At 29.9% G+C, this 20,505-nt stretch overlaps 3 protein-coding genes across 3 annotated transcripts; 1 reads left to right on the top strand and 2 right to left on the bottom strand.

The window, feature by feature from the left end:
• Positions 1–6: 6 nt before the first annotated feature.
• On the bottom strand, positions 7–798 carry OFP17 (ovate family protein 17). The gene has a single exon (XM_012222886.4). The coding sequence runs from the start codon at positions 789–791 to the stop codon at positions 192–194; it is 600 nt and encodes a 199-aa protein (XP_012078276.1). The 5' UTR covers positions 792–798; the 3' UTR covers positions 7–191.
• A 6,040-nt stretch (positions 799–6,838) lies between these two features.
• LOC105638954 (transcription repressor OFP4) lies at positions 6,839–8,338 on the top strand. Its single transcript, XM_012222874.4, has one exon. The coding sequence runs from the start codon at positions 7,064–7,066 to the stop codon at positions 8,165–8,167; it is 1,104 nt and encodes a 367-aa protein (XP_012078264.1). The 5' UTR covers positions 6,839–7,063; the 3' UTR covers positions 8,168–8,338.
• A 6,008-nt stretch (positions 8,339–14,346) lies between these two features.
• WNK4 (WNK family serine/threonine-protein kinase 4) lies at positions 14,347–19,494 on the bottom strand. Its single transcript, XM_012222854.4, has 7 exons — positions 18,545–19,494; positions 17,221–17,486; positions 16,852–17,075; positions 16,578–16,735; positions 16,171–16,483; positions 15,592–15,894; positions 14,347–15,429 (listed from the first exon to the last, which is right to left on the bottom strand). Exons 1-7 carry the CDS (start codon positions 18,623–18,625, stop codon positions 14,966–14,968), a joined length of 1,809 nt encoding a protein of 602 aa, XP_012078244.1. The 5' UTR covers positions 18,626–19,494; the 3' UTR covers positions 14,347–14,965.
• Positions 19,495–20,505: the final 1,011 nt, after the last annotated feature.

Below are 20,505 nucleotides of genomic sequence, written 5' to 3'. Positions count from 1 at the left end.
GTGAGCTAACCTTTCCAAATTGGCTTTATTCCTTCCATTCCTTCCATTTCCTACCTGTATTACAATGTTCTAACAAAGAGATATTACAATAAGGCCTTTTTGCAAGTTCAAACCCCCTCCAATTGGAGCCTAATTAACTAAAAAAAGGAATATTTTCTTTTGTTTGTCTCTCTCTGTCTCTCTTTTTGCTTTTATGCAGTGTGGTTGGAAACAAGTATATCTGCAGAATCAATTGGAATATCGTTGTTATTGTCATCCTCAGGCAAAAATAGGTCCTTGCATAGCTCTCCATAGAATCTACATACTAAATCAATGAAGACAGGGCACTTGAGATTCTTCCAACAATACAAAAGCTCTTCAACATCCATCAAATCCCTCACTTTTCCTTCTTCAACTATCATTTCCACCAGATAGTTCTCAAAACTTCCGCATGCATCTTCAACATCTTCACTACCAAAAGCTTTGCTCATTGAGGTCCTGCTGGCCTTGATATAAGCCGGTGTAAGAGGGGATGGAAAGAGCTTTCTCTCATGCCTTGCTTCAGAGACACTCCTAAGCTCCGCAACTCTGTCCATCTCCGTTGACAGCTTTCGTCGCAGGTTGAAAGCTGAAAGTAATGTAGTTAAAATTTGATTCTTTGAAGGAGCATTTCTGGTCTTGTTTCGACGAGCATGAAAGCGAAGAGCTTTTATAAAGACAGGTTTTCTTAGTTTGAATCTGAAGGTTCGAAATAGTTTTTTACATGGACTGAAAAGCTTGGATTTGAAGGCAACTAATGCTTTCACTTTCATATCTAATGATGGGGAAAACAGATTGTAGTTGAAGAAATGGAACAGATCAACAGAAGTGTGGCTTCTGTTGCTTCTGATTGCCCAGGTATTATATGGTGAGAGACTTGGATATATGTAGGTATGTCCACTGTTCTACAACCACAATTTCAGCTTCAAAACTGCCGTTTCCATTTATAAAAAAAAGTGGAACTGAAACCGAACCATCGGTTAGACAGTTTTCAGTTATAAAAAAGGTGGAATCGATTCTGAACCATCGGTTTCTAAAATAGTTTTGGATAATTCATTTCAAGTTCTTTCAATTTTTTTTTTAATTTTTATCTTAAATAAATAATAATAATAATAATAAATATTACTATTGAAAAAACTAAATCATTGAGTAAAAATTCTTAATTTAATTTAAAAAATTATAATAATAAAAAAAATTTTGGAAATTTTTTTAAGAATCTATTTTTCATAGTTTCAAATTGGAATGAAATGAAAAACTGGAACTGAATTTTAAATATACATTTTCGATTACAGTTTAGAATAAAAAATCATTAATTATGATTTAGCACTGGGTTTTGATCAAATCGATTTTGATTCGAAACTGAACCGTGACACGCCAACATATGTGTCCTGTAAACGGTTGGTGTACCATATGGAGTGAGAGATTGAGTGGATGTTAGTTAGGCATTCGGGCCTTTGTTGTGTTCACGTCTTGGAATGTTGAGTTCATGAAAGTGGCACCCTACTAAACATCTTGGAATCTTAAGAAGATTTGCAAAATAGCTCCATTGTTTTCTTTTTTAATTGCCGAAAATGAAAAATTTTTTTTGCCAGATTGTCCATTTATTCGTCCTGCATACAGTCAATGATTGATTATTATTAGGTGGAATAACTATAAATTTTTAGTGTTTAAACTTTATTTATTTTTATATTTTTGTATCAATTTCATTTTCTATCATTTAAGTTATTTGTGGTTTGATTGGTCTTCTCACTTACGTGAAAAGTGAAGAGTGTCGAGTTCGAGTACTTTCGACCAGTTTTCTTTAATTCAGTGAGTTAGGAAGGATACTTCTATTATATAGCTCATATTGTTATTTCAGCTCGTTGAGATTTCCAAAGAAATAAATAAATAAAAAAGAAGTCTACTTGATTGAAATTTCTTGCTAAAATATCAAAATAGGCTATTTACCTCATTTTCACTTTTTTTTCTTGATTTCTTATATTGTTATCTTTCTCTTTATTTCATTTCATCTTATTTTTATTGATTTTTTTTTTTTATAAAATAGAAGAATTATATTATTAGACAACAATACTTTCATTAGTTTGATTTGTTATTGTTAGATTTGTGAATTTACCTATTTTATTCTTTTTTCCGTAAGATTGTGCATTCAGTTAACCAAGCTAAAGTAAATTCAACCATCTAAATTTCGATCCAACTGAATATTCTTTTTTTATAGTATTGAAATCTGAAATTGAATATAAAAAAAATGAATTTGATTTGATTCAATTATTTTGAATTAAATTAACTATTTCTGAATGTAAAGATAAATTCGGATTTATATATGGTAACGCAATAAAAATAAAAAACTAAACATTTTTTTTTTTAAGGGCAAATACATATTCTCCTTCAGTTGAGTTCGGCTTTGGATGAATTGGGCCAAGAACCAGACAAAGTCTCCAAAATTTGAAGCCCAATTAATTACCAACTTTACAGGGACATGGTGGTCGTGTTTCAGCAATGGGAACAATTACTACAGAATAGACTATACTTTTGATTGCTTGGTTGCCTCCCCGCCCCAATCACTAGAAACTATTTAATACAACTGGTATACATGTTTTCAGGCATTAAATGTGTCCGTGTCCCAAGTCTACTGCCGATTGATCTGAATTCGCTTTCGTAAGTCCAAGAAAGGGGCAAAATGCTAGTTCCGAATGTTTTAAAAAATTTCATAACTAAAGTTTAAATTCAAGAAATCTGGTTAAAAAAAAAAATTGAAATCTTTGTCATCTGGTCTCTCAACATAATGAAATATTTAATTTTTCAATGAACTAATCTAATAACTAAATGCTAATCCAAAACCTCAAGTACTATGTCTACAAAAATAAAGATTAAAGTTGTATTCGACAATAACTTTTTAAGTAACCTAAATACTATTTTTTGTAGTGTTTGATAACATAGCATTTGAATTAACTTTTGGAAGTTAGGGTGATATTTTGTGAGAAGTTAACTTATGTAATATTTAACTTTTAGTAGTTTATGAAAAACTACTCAAACAGTTAATAACTAAACACTACTAAAAAGCTAGCCGCTATCAAAACAGTTATTTTTTTTGTACGTATCCTAAATATTTACAATATCACTTGTATTCCATTTAGACTTCCCTCCATCATAGATGAGATAATTTATTGCTAAACACTATATCAGTTTAGTTCAATTTAAATTATAGTATCAATTCTAACATAATGAACTGATTTTTTAATAAAAAAAAGTGAAATGAACCGTGTTAAAATTATATATATAATCGAATTACGCCTAATTAATTCGGTTTTAATTTAATTTTTAAAAATTAAATTGATTCTTTTTCAAATTTAAAAAAATTGACCAAACCAAAAAAATTCTTTTACATAAAATAAAAATTACCTATTACGCTCTATTTTACATATTATTATATCAAATGATTTAAAATTCTCCTTCAATTTTTTTTTATAAAAGGTATTTCAAAATTTTTCCGACTTATACTTCGCTTTGTGCTGATATTAATTTTTTTTGAAAACTTAAATAATTTATTAATAATGAATATAAGTTGAGTACACCATAATATTCCGATAGAAATAAGAAATACAAATGTAGAAAATTGAAATCTTCTGTTTGAAGATGTTCTTGATCTTGACAGAAGAGGTTAATCTTCTAGGTAAAAAGTGGTCAATTTTCAAATAGGACAAGAAAAGAAACCTTTCACGATATTCTCCCGAATATTGTTTTTTCGGAAATTAGTTACAACTGATGCTTGTAGAAGAGTTTAATATACCAAACTTTAATAGAGGAACAAGCCGCACTACCAGGCTCAATTAGTAAAAGAAACTTACTCGAATTTAGAAGATCTGAAGTCTCCAACTACAATCAACCAACAATCCATCTTGCTTTCGAATTACCTGAGAAATAAAAGATCACATAAAACTCCTCAACAATGAGGAATAGCCTCATGAAAAGAAAGAAATTAATAACCCCATTAAGAGGGTAGTAAAAACACTCAAGATCTACAGGTCTGAGAAACTAAATCCAACTTTTATTTCAAACGATTCAAGGTTTGAAAGTTATTAGAAAGAAAATTAACAAAATAAAGAAAAACGACAGTGAGGGATAAAAAAAATGGTCGGCGGTGGTTTAGAAACAAAATCTAAAAGAATACAAGAAAGAGAGAGTCAAAGAAAGACGAGTAGAGTTTCTTCTTATTGACTAAATATGTGTTGATATTAATTTGATCAAAATGGATATTAGAAACAAAATATTCATATAGCTGACTCTAATTAATTTGAAAATAAGGCTTACTTCTTGTTATATAAAATAAAAACTGAATCGAATGCTATGAAAAATAAATCAAACTTGTTGGTTGGATGGAATACCATTGATTTAACCGATTTTAGTCTACCCCTATCTACATTATGACTTGAAAACACAGACTCAAATCGACTTATTATACCGTTTAACTATAATTAAAAGCACACAAACTTCGGTCAGAATCAAATTAATAAAAAAAAAAACAAAGAACAAATAATAATAATAATAATAATAATAATAATAATAATAATAATAAACTTTTCTTGAAAATTTGGGATAATTGTACTTTGTTATTTTGCTAGGCAAAGGTGTTGTGAATTGTCTCTCAATTGCAACGTCTCTTCTGTTGGTTCAAATCGTAGCACTACTTTTCTGTCTTCAAATTGAAACATCTTGTTTTTTCTGTTCACTCTCGTCACTAATCAATTACTCTTCTTTCTGTTTTTTTTCAAGTTTCATGAATGGTTTCTTTTCTCATGTTTTCCTCCTGTAGCCTCTCTCTATATGTATGTATGCATGTATATATATCACTTCTGTCCTCATTCGTCCACAGTTCATGGCTATTGGACCTAACTCCAGTCCAAAAATTTTGAATAGATGGGCCAGAGATTGTTTCGATGGGGGCCGTACACATAAATAACAATATTATTACTTTATTGCATATATTTTTTAATTTATAAGATATTGAATGTAAAAGTTCTTCGTTAATGTTGACATCAAAGGCTTGATTCAGAAATCATATGCTATCAGATTGATCTTAAGAGTCCTTCGGTTCAAGTCCTTTCGACTATAAAAATTTTCACTATTTTGAATAGTAAAGGGAAAGATAACCCCAATAAAGGGAGTACACAGTTCTAACTCATCCAATAAATTTCAGGCCATAAAGATAAACGACATTTAGATTATATTTGACAATAGTTTTTTAACTTGCTTTTAGCATTTTGATAAATTTTTAAAGGTTAAAAATAGCTTTTAGTAGCTAATAGCTACCAAAACAACTAATTTTGTCTGACAAGCTCTTAATATTTCCAAGCTTGGCTTGCAGTTGATTAGGCTCAGATAAAGGATTAGGAGGAGACTAATAAACCAAGAGCATGTGAGCTTAGCTGTAACTTTTTCATCTACCTTTTTACCAGAATCAATCATATACACACACAGTTGCTTCTTTAGCTGGAAAATATTTTATAGAGTTGAAAATATGCGCAAAAGCACGACCCTCTCTCATCTCATCTGTCTAACCTTATCTATAGGAAATTCTAAGGTAAGATTTTTCTTTTTTTTTGGGATTTATATATAGTTTTCTTACTCGAAATAAGAGTAATATTTAGATACAACTCTTTTAATATTAATGATTTCAGATTTTAAATCCCTTCATGTAAAATTTGTTTGAAAATACAGTATATTTATATTTATCTAACTCATTATAGAAACTAAAATTAATTAACTTTTGCATTCCATTATTACGTAAAATGAGATGAGGACCTCTCCTCTATTGACATGTAACTTTATCTTGCATATTATCTCATCCCATCTAGAAAAGCACAAAAATAAAATTTTAAGATATTTCTTGACAATTATAAAATGAGATGTAGCTATATCCTAATCACTATTTGTTCAAACCTATTTAGAAAATTTCAAATATATATTATATTTAGAAAATTATATAGATATATAAAATTTTCTAGGATTTATGTTCAGAAGTATTTTATAAAATGCTAGTTCAAACATTATAGGAGATTAACCTTTTATAAAATGGTAACTTAATTTCTAAAAGCTAGTTCAAACACTTTGTTACCGAACACTATAAAGAATAACGTTTAAAAGCTATTTAAAAAGCGGTTGCCAAACACAACCTTAAGAACATTCATAACCAAAAAAAAAAAAAAAAAAAAAAAAGAAACATTCAAAATTTATAGTATCTCCATTGCATACAATATAACATTCAAAACCTCACAGGCTCTAGCATAAAGGGTATTTTCAGCTTGCACTGCTTTAGTGGGGACCTGAAAATAAATGGATGTGGAGGAGCTGGCTTTGTGGGTCAAATAGAAATAGCAGCAGTTAATTGAAAAGAGAAGGAATATCATCATTTTTGAAGCATGGAAGGGAAAAAACAGCACTTACTAGACATATGGGCCTTAATGGTTGCTATAATCATCATTTATGATAAATTTGTTTTGCTAAACAAATTGTGTAAAGCTCCCAAAATGAGGTGTTCACAATCCTTCCTTTTGCAGCAATGTATTGGCCATTGGCTGGCCATAGTGAGGGCATCAAAATGGCATAACCATTTGATACACTAAAATCTTCTTATCATAGATAATAATTAAAGGATCATTTCCATGAATAAAAAATTCCTAGCTATAATTAAATTGATTTATAAATATTTTTTATAAATTCCTAGCTTTTTTTTCTGCATTTTTTAATTTTGATAATGCATTTTTTTACTATGTGATTTAAAGTGAATTCTTGACTCTCCTTGCTTTTATATATGCATGCTTAACCTTTTTAGCAAACTCCATCTTACCTTTACCTTTTATTACTCAAACCTTGTGTCCTATTTATATCTGAATTTCTTGTCTCTCCTCCATAAAATCTTTCAATTTTTCTTTTCTTTTCTTTTCTTTTCTTTTTTGTTTTCCTTCTGGTATGAGAAGAGAGGGAAACGGAAACCAATTTCCTATTAGAAAACAGAAGAGAGTGTTCTAACTAGCATTGATTTAGGAAGATGGGTAATTACAGATTTAGATTATCAGATATGATACCAAATGCCTGGTTTTACAAGCTGAAGGATATGAACAAAGGCAGAAAGCAATGCTCTTCTAATCCCTTAAAGCAAAAAACATCTTCATCTCAAAAACCCAACATTTCTCACCCAAAATACACTTATTACTTCGCTTCTGAACCTAATAGAGCTGAAAATTTCTATCACTCACCTATAAACACAAAAGCGTTAGACACTATTTTTCCTGAGTCACCAAGAAGATCATCCTCAACATTATTTTCCAAGAAACGAAACCAGAGAAAAACCATTTACAAGCCTTCTCCTAAACTTATATCGTCTTCTCTCTCTTCTACTGTAAGTAATAGGTCTCCTGAAAGCTCACCGGAGCCTGACTTTGAAGAATCTCTTGTATCCGAATCTGATGAAGACTTTGGATTTCTCTCTAGTTCGTCATTTGATCAACAAGTTGCTGCAATTTCTTCTTGTAAATATTGTAAACAAACAGGTTCTTCTAGTCCTAGTGATATTATTATCGATGTCAATAGTGAATCTTTTGACAGTAAAGAAAGAAAGATTAATGAGTTGGAAGCCATTTGTGATGTAGAGCTTGCTCCTATATTCACCAAACCAAGACAGACTCAAGAAAACGCTAAGTTGAGAAGAAGATCATCTAAACTAGAGGAGATAAAGGCAAACCCATCTTTTTCCGTTAAGATCGTCAAGGAGGAAAGATTTAGGACTCATAAAGAGCAAAAGATCAATCCTATTATGCAAAGATCATCAACATCATCAAATTCTGTTGGGATAAGGCTTAGAACTAACTCTCCAAGAATTGCTAGCAGGAAAATTCAGGCTTCTGCTCGTAAAAGCTTATCAAGAAACAAGACTTTCTTAGAAGGCTGTGCAGTTGTTAAGTCCTCAGTTGATCCACAGAAAGATTTTAAGGATTCAATGGTGGAGATGATCATAGAGAATAATATTCGAACATCGAAAGATTTAGAAGACCTTCTTGCTTGCTATCTTTCACTTAATTCAAAAGAATATCATCATCTCATTATCAAGGCATTTGAGCAAATCTGGTTTGACATGGCTCATCTTCTTCGCTAAAAATATTTTTCAATTATTAGCTAGATGCATATATTTATATATAATATGTTCTTAAAATGTATTTTTTTTTTTTTTTTTGTTAAATTAGACTCTCATTCAACTTATTATCTCACATCCTTGTAGAAAACTTTATTACCATTGGACTATATTAAAGTTCATTACTTATTTTAATTGCTAGTTTGTTAAGTTCTTCTCTTATCTCTTTTAGAATTGCAAAAAAAAGAGAACAAGTTTCAAGAAACCATCTCTCATTACTAGTTTGAGTTCTCAATTGCTAATTTGTAATGTTCATTGAATTTAGAGATTCTTTACAAAACATATATGTATACACGTCGACAAAAAATAATATCCATCAGATATCCGCTCCGTATTAAATTAAATTGAACAACGGATTGGTTTCATGTTTATATATACTCATATAAAGAAGAGAAAAAAAATTAATTAGATTGGGTTTGGATAGATTTCGGCTTATATACCTATACATGCCCCAATTATAAACCGATATGATTTTACCCATCGAGCTCGAATGAGGTCGATCGAGTAAAATAAACATCTTCAATTAAATTTAATATGACAACAATAATTAAATTATTACTGGAATTACGAATCCTTTATTTTCTTCTCACTGTATTAATAGCTAGATCTACACTAATGTGATTAAGTTAGAAAATTATTACTGGAATATTGAAAAACTGAAATCTATAGTAAATAGTCTTTTGATCTCTTAACTTGCAATTATCAACCATAAACAGTGTTGGGATAGCCTCCAAGTCCCACACTGAACAAAAATGATAAGAGGAACCAAAATATAATGGTTCAACCCAACCCATTAACATGAGGTCTTTTCTGAGGTGCTCAAAAACAAATCCGTGAGAGCTTGGTCCAAAGCGGATAATATTATACTAATCCGAGGTTGGGGTGAAGGTACGCGCGGTCCAAACAAACAGCTAAGCTGACTGCTAGCATCCAATAACTAATAAAAAGGGCTGAACCAAACATGGCATATCCAGTCACGATCTGGGGTCTTGGTTTTGTCGCAGATGGAAAATATAAGCAAGTGTACACTTTATTGTCCCTCCAGAAATTATGGATTTCTATCTAATAGTTGATGATTGACTAGGAATCAAAACCAAACAAGTCATTGGTGAGGAGAAGCTCCTTGCCTGCAATAAATGACAATTTCCTTTTTTTTTTTTTTTTTTTTTCGGCTTCATCTTTCCTATAAGAGGATAATCAATAAGACTTTGTTTGAAAAGGAGCAGATGGAAAATAATAAGGAATTTCATTTTTTTTTTCATAGTTATTTTTATGTTTGTACTTGAATATGATGAATGAAAGAAAATAATTTTTTTTTTTTTTAGATAGAAAGAGCAAAAATTTTAGAGGAAGGAAAATATTATTATTAGAAATTAACAACTATGCCCTCGTTTATTTTAAAATAATAAAAAGACATATCTAGTTTTTTTTGTTATTTTTACAGAAAAAAAATTTTCTTTACCAGTAAAGAAATGTATATCTACCATTAGATGTAACACTTTGAATATAAATCATAGATTTAAAAATATTTAAATGACTTTCTACCTTTGAAGCAAGTTATATTCATTTGTTATTATTATTTTTGAGATTTAAAGAGACATCAATGCATTATATCAATCACTTTTTAATGAACAAAGGAAGAATAAATTTATAGAAACCAATTGAAAATTTCAATAGCCATATATAACTTTTTTATGGTGCATTTATTTAAATATTAAATTTTTTGAAGAAGTATTTAAATATTAATTTTATGCATCTAATAAAAATTTTAATTAATTAAACCATTTAAAATAGCTCAAAATATCAATTCTTAATTCAAAACTAATTTTACTTTCAATTCATAAAAGAGTTGTATAATTCTAAAATTTCAATTTTCAACTTTCTAAATCTCTCTTTATATATACATATTTCTATTTCTATTTTTGTTTAATCTATACATTTTGTTAAAGTCATAATTTTATCATTTAAAAAAAATCCTAATTTTATGGTATTTACAACTAAATTTTCAATCATATAATTTGAAGTGAAATTGGTTGTTATGTTTTTGTATGTTGTTATATAATTATAGAGTATTTCATAATCTCATTTTTAATATTGCATATCATTTTTTTCAAAAAAGAATAAATTCAGAATTATATTTCAGTCAAAAAAATATTGAGAATATATATACAGTCTTAAAGATAAATAAAAGGAAAATTTTTTCAAATTTGAGAGTTTGAAAACATATAGACTTAGATAAAATAAATAAAAAAAAATATTATTACTTTCAATATTTTCTTTCTCTTTTCCAAACAAAGGAAAATAGCTTAGTCTTAAATATTTTCCATGGTTATTTTTATTCCTTCAAAAACAAAGGCTAAAAGTACAACCAAGAAATCTCTCACTTTCTTTGTTTTATTATTCCTAGGAAATCATCAACATCTTCATTGGAAATTATTTGTAAATTCTTTTTAGAAAAAAGGTCTTGTAAGAAAATCTACAAAGAAAAGTAGGAGCGTTTCCTAGTACAGGATCCCATTATTATTAATAGTTCTGTTTTAACTAGATAAAGAGATATGAAAAATAAAATATTTATTTTGTATTATTTAGTCAAAATAATTACTATAATACACTGGCTTAGTAAGGACCTCAAATTTCAAAATTACACTATTTAATCCTTGCATTTCAACTCCATTATACTATAAGATTTAACCGTTAATTTTTTTATTAAGTGACAATGAAATGTCAAAAGTAATGCTACATATAATTACTATACAATGGATTAATGAGATACATTAGTAAAGACCTCAATTTTCATAATTTTATTCTATTTTATCCCTATATAGTAATTATTGTTAAGAGTATTTTTGATATTTCACAACCACTTAATAAAAAACTAATTATTGGACCTGATAGTATAACATAATTATAATGAAAGGAGTAAATAGTGTAATTTTAAAAACCGAAGTCCTCACTAGTGTATTTAACAGAAACTTAGGTACTATATAGTAATTACCCAAAGAAGTTTATCTTAAACCTTGTCCAAACTTGCCATCCACAAAAGTGAAGGAGAAAAAAATGGCACAAAATGTCACTCTTCAGACAAGTTTATTGCGTTTTAAAGTGCATCGAACGAGCCTAAGGGTTAGACAAAGCTAAGGAAGAAGGATGTTCGTTTATAAAGAAAACGACATCTTTTTATATTTAGATACAAGTAACTTGGTTAGGTTTACTTTAAGTGGTTGTAAAGGTCAAACCACAAACCAAACCAAACCAATTTCAATATTAAAACTTCTCAAATCAAAACAAAACATTATTTTAATTATTTAAATCATGATTTATAGTTCAATTAATTAGGTTCAAATCAGTTTCAAGCAGTTTATGAACATCCTATCTTGGACTAATTTTTCTACTAGGTATTGGAACATATGGTGATTACTCTTCTTATCAAAGAAAAAGGTACTTGACTCGGAATAAGTATATCTTCCAAATTCATGTGCTAGAATTAGAAATAGGGTTATAAATAAGTCGAGTTTTGCTAAGCTCAAACTCGACTTATTTATGGTTCATAGTTTTTTTTTTTTTAAAATGTAATTATAGACTCGAATTAGAGCTCAATTTTTGGTTCATTTATTAAATAAGACTCAAATTCGGTACATCAAACTTATTGAACAAACTCAAATGAATTTTTCTTTTTAGCTAAACCTCAAATCATTAACGAACGAGTTGGGTTATTTACAGCTCTAAATATTAGTAATCAAGCACTATATATAATTCAGGAGTTAGATATATAGTATATAGGTCCACTGGCATTTTCTTCTGTAATGTGATAATTATTGGAGTTCTTGAGGAGAAAACATGTGGTCACACTGGAGCACCAACCAATGTCTCATTTTATAATTTTAGGAAATGTTAGGACCAAGAGCCTAGTGACCTTCTTGAAAATCATGGATTTGGAACCTATAGCTATATTCTTCATACTTATGATTTAAGACTTGTACCTTTTTAGGTTAAAGCTATATAGAGTTGCACTTTTCACTAATAATTTTGCAATTCATAGGTGTTTTTGTTTAGGAAAGCTGATGAGAATAGTAGTTCATAATAAAGCTCACCGTTAGGCCAATAATTTTGCAACCAAACCAAATCAGTCGCTTCATCTGATTTTGATTGGTGTTTGCCATGTCAGTTCAATTTTAATACCAATCGATGAATTTCTTTGAAATCGACTTGAACCAAACAATAAATTTTGTTCAAACCAAACCTCCTTTAAATAAGTGATCGAATCGAAATGGGTCGGTTTAGTTTGATTCGTTGTTTTGCACACCCCTAAAGATATATAGTCTCGTGAGCTATGTTATAAATACAATGACAAATTTCTCAATATTCTTAGGGAAAGACTAGTGTGTGCCTTTTGTAACTAGTTTGCTGTTATATGGAAAGAACAAATTGGTAAAATTTAGGTTACTTGTAGGTCACAGATATTAAGCAGGGAAACTTAGTAAAAGCAAATTGGTAATACCTAGAAAATCTTTCTGGACTTTCCAAACTGACACCTAACAAAATTTAGGATAGCAAATACAATGAGACTTTGTTTTTTTAATTTGAACAAAGAAAACCTAAATCATGAGAGTATAACTCATAATTGACAACCTATGCTGGCTAATTAAGGATCTAATGCACCTTTTTTTTTTTAATTTTCTAATTAATTAGGATCCAACTAAGATCTAGAGTCTGTTTCACAAAATTAGCTGTTCTCATAGCTGTTATCTGTTTTAATAAAATTTAGCTATTTGAGTAGCTAGTATTTATTTGAGTAGTTTTTCATGAAATGCTAAAAATTAAATATTATATTGGTTAATTTTTTATAAAACGTTACCTTAATCTCTAAAAGCTAATTCAAATGTTATATTACTGAACACTATAAAAAATAATGTTACGCTAAAAATTATTTAAAAAGCTGTTGTCCTGAGATAATTTTAGTATTTTTAGTGTACAGTTTTCAAACGGTGTAGTGGTAACTGATAAGTATCTTTCAGATTGGAAGAAATCTGAAATATATATTAACTTTCTGTGCCACTGATCATTTAATACTGGGGAGTGGCCAATTGGCTATTTACCTCTTTAGTAACACCTTTTCAATGATTATTGTTCACTTTTCAAAGCACTAGCATCCTTTTGAGTCTTGTTACTTTCATCCAACCAGCACTTAAATTTCCCAAACTCTTCTTTGTATCACAATTTGTCATCTTCTCCAGCTAGTATGAAATTCCTAACCCTAGCAAGATTCTGAATAGAGATTTCCTGATAGATATATCTAACTCAAATTTTTATAGCTTGGAGAAACATTTCAATCACTTCCCTTATGACATTATAATCAATTATTATAATAATAAAATCAAATCGAGTTAATATGATATGATATTACATGAAACTAGATTCTAGCTCGGCCTAATTCAATTACAGTTGAAAATTTAGATTATCTTTGTTTATTGTACTAAAAAAAAAACTCCCATATCTCAAGTTTTAACTCAAATTTATAAATTATAATTCAAACATTATTTTCATAATACATATGCATATAATTATATTAAACTTCAAATGTTCAATTAATCTTACCAGTACTAAACTAAATATTACATTACTCAAACTAAAAAATTTAACTCGACTTCAAATGTAAATCATTTAAAATTAAGTCAAATTCAAATATGCGAGTAGCTAGCTGAACGAATTTGCATATTTTAAATTCGATTAAAAAATAAAATGAAAACAAAAATGAAACCATCTTTGATGGAAAGGTGAAGCATCATAATTCAAGCAGGATCTAGAATAAAAACTTAATGATAAATTAATATCTAAGCAATTATGTACATGGAAAAAACAGCATGCTGGATTGAATTATTTGGTTTCATTAGAGATGTTGCTTCCATTTCTTCCATTATATAATATAATATGACAAAAATGTCAACATGCTATCCATGACTATAAAGCATGATGGTTTGCTGTTTCAAGGTTTTAGGAATCTTTCTTTAAATGTCATTTTAATTATTTTCTTCCAACAATACTTACACATGCCTATGATTGTTCCTTCTAAATTGTAGCCACATGACTTTCTTATTCATTACCACTAAACAGAACAAAATTGACAAAAGAAAGAGACTTTGGACTTAGAAAAAAAAATACAAAATCACAATTTTCATTTATGCTTTTATTCTCACACCTCATCAAACCAAGATATATATGCACACAGTTCACTATATTTAAGAGTGAGCATCAAGGTACTATTCAATAGTCTTGCTTGCTCCACCAAAAAGGTACTATTTACATATAGATATGCTTGTTAACTAACTCATTAAACATATTTCTTTATTTTGGGATATAAACATAAATAATATTTGTAGCCTTGTCCACCGGCTGCACTTGAAAGTCGAAATGCTAACAGCTGAAAATTTCAATTTTCAGCGTTTCAGTTATAATTTTGAACCATAAACAAGTAGTCTTGAACCGCGGCTCTAAACTAAATGCTAGTTTTACTGTATACCCTTTGAACTAATTACTAGGAACTCAAATGTCGAACATTTGTCTCCGGAACAGCTCAGCCAAACAGGCCCTAACATAGAGGCCATAGTCTTCTAATGCACAATGTATATTACATTGGATAGTATAAGTGAATCTTCTCAATACTATCCAGACATGGATGATTTCCAAATCTTCCTCATTAGTTTAGCTCATAGTTGAAGCCTTAATTTTCCTTTGTTCTCCAATTCAGACAAAAGTTATCACTTTTTATTTTCTTCTGCTCGATTTCTTTTGTGACGCCTTTTTATTATCCAAAGGAGGTGGTACAAAACCTACATTTTCAACTGCTCCAACCGTCTTGAACAATCTTCTCTTGTTAACTTCTTCGACTAATGACCGGTGTAATAACTGGCTACGAACATCTACTAACGACCGGTTCCTTGTTAATCTCCGGCTTTCAATTACCCTTTTTGTTAGAGCTCCTCCATTTTGTGACTCCAACAAATTCTTGCAGTGTTTGTAGGCATCTCTAGCAATTGCTTGACCAACAAAAGATTTTGAATTGTCTTCAGGACAGAATCTTGTTGAATTGTGAGACCTTGTGATTAAATGCTTATCTCTTCCTGTTTTGGTGGTATCAAATTTGTGATCATCGCCCGAAATGTAATTCAAGTTGGAATATGATCCTGAGTGTGAAGAGCTTTCAGAGCTTGTATCATCAAACAAGTCATCTGTGCAACACCATTTGTTACAAATATATATACATTGTAATTTGAATTATAATTTTAGTTTCATTTATAAAAAGAAAAATGGCTAAATGGGTATTTCAAGATGACTACATATGTGGTTATAAGACCAGAACAACAAGCTCAGTGAAAGTATAATAGGCATACCTTGAAGCCAATTTGTCTTTATTCCAGATATGGATGCTTGAGATGATGAACATGAGGAAGAAGGGTGGAAAGGATTATTAGTCCTATCGTCTTCTTGGTAGTTGAATATGTGATAGGCTCCAGTTTGAGGTAAGTCCCATTTCTTCCAATTTGGCACCAGAGATGAAATCTCTCCATCAATCATTTCAGCAATTTCAATCGGTTCCCAATCATCTATGTCCAGCTCCTTAACCATCTCCATTGCAACATCTATTGGAGTATCATGTAAAATATCGAAAGGAAAATATATATTCCTTAAAATGCCTGCAAGAAAGCACAATGGAAGGAAATACATTTCAAGAGTTATGAAGCATTGAAGAGTAAGGATCTATTTGGTTATGAATTGAGGTTTATAAACTATTTTTTCGAGAAGTACCTTTTCAATGTAGGAAAAAGTAACTTGAAACTGCTATTTACTGGATTTAGATCTTTAAATGATAAATATTATACTTATTACTTAAAGGTGAGAACATTAGTTGGCAAAAAACAGAACAAAAATGTCAAAAACATTGCACAAAATAAAGAATAAGAGAACCATACCATCTTTATCAGCAATTTGTACTTTAAGAAAGATGGTATCATCTTCAGGATTAAGCTTTCCTGTGATAGTCATGTTTGTTCTTGTTGAATCATCTTCACTCAGTTGTAGCTTCTCCATTTCAGTACAATTTAAAAATGGCTTTGGATTTCCAATCCTTGAAACAGGTGATGGTTCAGCTTTATCAGAAGCAAGAAACGGATCAAGCAGTAGTTCTTTCGCTGATACTCTTTTCGAAGCAGTTACTATGCATTTTCCAATAAATCGCTGCGCTTCCAAGTCCTGAATCCGGTAGAATGCTGCAGGTAATTTCCCCTGCATAACAGAAATGATATGCAGGTCATTCTCTAATTTGATTTCATTTGGTTATTTTTAACAATTATGTCTTGGCAACAAGAATAGACTTTACCGATGTCACTTTCTTGTAAATTTGTGCTGGATTAACACATTCACTGTAAGGGTACTCAGAAGTTAGCATCTCTAAAACACACATGCCAAATGAGTAAACATCAACAAGCTCATTGTAATCCTCTTCATATAATTCTGGTGCCATGAACTCTGGGGTGCCTATAAAAATATATAATTACCAAAAGTTTAGAAACAATACAATTGGCCGAAATTGACATATCCAAACTCGGAGCAAAATGACATCTCCAACCAGCTTCAGAATTATGAATGAGTACCTATAACACTATGCGCGGATTGGGAGCCTCGGAGGATTGCTGCAAGGCCTAGATCACCAATCTTGACCTGTCCAAGATGTCCATTGACAAAGATATTGTCACATTTCAAGTCTCTGTGGATTACTGGAGGGTCATGACCATGTAAATAGACAAGGCCTTGTAAGATCTGTCTTGCCCAGTTCTTAATGGCTCGAATGTTTACTCGCTTGTATTTCTTTCGATATCTGCGCAACATCAGATTAACATTACTAATTGCACAAGCACAGTTTCACTTGTATTTCAAATTTCAACTCAGCGCAACAATTGATACTAAAGTTTTCCAAGTTTGGGATATAATTGAAAAAACATGAAAAGTTTACAGTAAATTACCCTCTCAAAGTTCCTGAAGTAAACATTTCAGTGATGAAGTTGAAGGTTTTGTGATGAACATCTATCCATGAGGTGTGAAATTGGATGATGGAGTCATGGTTGAGTGTACTGAGAAGGTGAACCTCTGAGTATAATCTCTGCAAGTCGTCCGGCGAACGAAGCACCTCATTAAGCTTGACTTGATTCCAAGCCACCTCCATTCCTAGAACTTCATCAATTGCCTTATAAACTGTTTTCATTGCTCCTTTGCCAAGCACTTCATCAAACTTTTGAATGGAAAACAACCATTATGTTAAATATTTTATTTGGTCAAAACATCCAATTATATTAAAAAAATTAGCAATGCGAATTATCGGTTCAGACGATAATTGAAATTAATACTTCAACTTTTGCAATGAGGGTTCCATTAATTGGTTTTAATTTAGTAAAGTATTAATATTTTCTCCTAGCTCTTTTATGCATTCTAATTTTGAATAATTGATTACACAATCATTTATTCATATCAGGCTTTCTAAAATGTTCCTATTGTATAAGAACCTAAGTGCAATTTACTATAGAGCAAATACATGTTTTACCCTTTAATGGATTGACCTGATCCGATTAAGATTTAGTCCTAGCCTAATAGGTTAAGGATACATGCGGTTAGTACTAAAAATATATGCAATTAGTTACAATGCTTTTCAGTTAATTTACACAATGTGATTAAACAATTTGCTATCTATCTTTATTCATGACCATTCAATTACAAGGATATAAACAAACCTAAAATCCAAAGAAATTCAAGTATATGACCTAAGAAAAGCCCATTGATTTCACTATCTAAACTAAAACAAGGCATCACCCAATTAAATAAAAATACATTATATATCATCCAAGGTCATGATACTTAGTCACATACAAAATTTAACTTAATAAATTCTCTATTTAACAAAACCAAATAACAAAGTCTACCCCAAGTTAGATATTGAAAATGAACTATAAGACAAAAGATGTATAGACATAAATAAAAGTAATCTTGATTATTGCAATAATGCAACAATCTTCAAGTCAAAATCAAACTAACTAGTTAAACTATATCATCTGTATGATGTTGGCCTTTCTTTATGCAATTATGTCAAAATAATTAAAACCCAGTTGGGAAAAGTTCCATAGAAAATAAAAACGAAAGAAAAAAGAAAATTACTCAAATATACAATAATACCAATTGTGTTAAGACTTTGTTTGTTAAAGCCTTTCTTTCAAGCTCTAAACTATTAATATATACAAGTATATAGCCATAAATAAAATACAGATATGATCATATAAAATTATACTATCAACTTACCCTACCGTACCGGCCGGTCGAGTCGGTTTCGACGTATCCATGATCGTCCTCCTTGGTTTCTACTTGATTTCTTCTGTACATGTTTTCTTGATTATATTATAAGAGAAAAAAGGTTGCAAAATAGCTTAGTATTGCCTTATAGACTATGTTTTGGTAAAATCTTGAAAAATCCAAACTTTGTAGTACTTTATATGATGGGTACGCACGCCAGAATAATAAAATAAGGTACACTTTTGAAAAGGTTAACTAAAATACGTATATATGAATAAGAGAATAGAATTATAGAAGGGAGACAGTCCTAAATCCGAGGCTTTCCTTCATGATTTTCATAAGAGAAAACACCAAACAGAAGCCAGAAAAGCCTTGAATAATCAATTCTAAGAATGATCCATGCCATTTCTACAACTGCGCGTGAGAAGTCATACTTCTTGAAAACCATTTTTGAGCCAGAAAAGATAATGGTAAAGAAAAGAGAGAAAGAGAGACTCTTGGATTTGACAAGAGAATAAGAAAGAAAGTGGTGGGGAAAGATTCCAAATGATGAATAGAGTTGTATTAAGGGTGGGAAGTAAATATTATTATGAAACGAGGACAGAATAGGAAATCAATTAAAGGTTTCAAGAACTAGAAAGAGATGCATGAGAAAGTGACAGAATTGATCTAAACTTGAAGAATCTGTGGCCACGCTTTGCTTGCAGCATTTGTGAAGTTTAGAGATACCCAAAAAGAAAGAAAGAAAATTAAAATTGTTAAGATCTTTTTCTTTTAAACTTTTCTTTGAGTACTTAAAGAAATGCTAATTAAAGTTTTTTGACAGAAGAAGAAGAAGAAGAAGAAGAAGAAGTTATATGTAGGTAGAGACAAAACTGGAAAAAGAAAAATGGTGGGTAGGATATGGGAAATTAAGTAAGAGAAATAAGTAGAGAGAAGAAACAAAATGCAAGTGCAAATGGTTTGGGACCCAATATAGTAGAAGTTGGCAGCATATAAAGGGAAAATATATGCTGGGTGTCCACTGACGTGTTTAGTGTTTTTGGAGAAGAAGGAAAATCCCACTTTAACACTGTAGTTTGTCAAGCTTCACCTTGAATTTTATTTTATTTTATTTTTTAATATTTCAAGAAATTATTATATAGATTATAAAAGATATAAATTAACAAACTGAATCATTCCACTCTAACGGCAACAAATGAGTATTTTACCTTATTCCACTTTTAAGTGCTTATTTAAGATTTTGAGAATGTATTAATTATTTTTTTTCCATTTTTATTCGTATTTATTAGGTGTTTTATAGTAAAATTAAATAAGAAGTTTTTAATTTTATGAAAGGCAATTTAGACATTGCACCATCTATTTTTAGAAAATTAATATGTTCTAATCATTTTATTAGTCATTGTAAAAATATCAAATACTGCTATTAAAGTGAAATAGAGAGAGTATAATATTACTACATAATTATTATATGTGAGAGAATATTAAAATTTATTTGCATAAAAAGAATTGGCTTATATGAGATTCATCATCCATTTAATTATGAGCCTTTAGTTATTTATTTTATTTTTATTATTTAATGTGAGATTTACTCTCTAACAATATTCAAATAAAAGTCAATAGGCTATAGTCTAATCGGTCTTCTCATTAATATAAAGAGTGTAAGGTCTCGAGTTTGAATATCTCTATTATACAATCTGTCCAACCAAACTCTGATGAGAAAATAAAAAAAGAAAAACAATATTAAATTTTGATATCAAATCGAAATTTTAGACTACAACGATGATAATATTTGAAATTTTAATCTCTTGTATTACAAAAGTAGAGATATTTAATGCTAATCGTTGAATGTGGTCCTAAAAACTATTAATTAGTTAGTGTAGATGTGTATATATTTATATGTATATAGAGTCAACCGATAAAGATTGACCTTTTTAATGTCTTATCAATTATAAACAGAAAGGTCAGTA

The sequence above is a fragment of the Jatropha curcas genome, chromosome 9 (genome assembly GCF_041381405.1).
Source record: "Jatropha curcas cultivar XTBG-Jc1 chromosome 9, XTBG_Jcur_1.0, whole genome shotgun sequence".
NCBI lineage: Eukaryota > Viridiplantae > Streptophyta > Magnoliopsida > Malpighiales > Euphorbiaceae > Jatropha > Jatropha curcas.
This window is presented reverse-complemented; position numbering and strand designations above follow the sequence as displayed.

Excerpts from the sequence above, each read along its gene's own strand:
- WNK4 (XM_012222854.4), bottom strand. The coding sequence starts at position 18,625 with ATGTACAGAAGAAATCAAGTAGAAACCAAGGAGGACGATCATGGATAC. Across the intron at positions 17,487-18,544 it reads CGACCGGCCGGTACGGTAGG|TTTGATGAAGTGCTTGGCAA; the intron begins GTAAGTTGATAG and ends TCCATTCAAAAG. Across the intron at positions 16,736-16,851 it reads ATCCGCGCATAGTGTTATAG|GCACCCCAGAGTTCATGGCA; the intron begins GTACTCATTCAT and ends ATATTTTTATAG.
- OFP17 (XM_012222886.4), bottom strand. The coding sequence starts at position 791 with ATGAAAGTGAAAGCATTAGTTGCCTTCAAATCCAAGCTTTTCAGTCCA.
- LOC105638954 (XM_012222874.4), top strand. The coding sequence starts at position 7,064 with ATGGGTAATTACAGATTTAGATTATCAGATATGATACCAAATGCCTGG.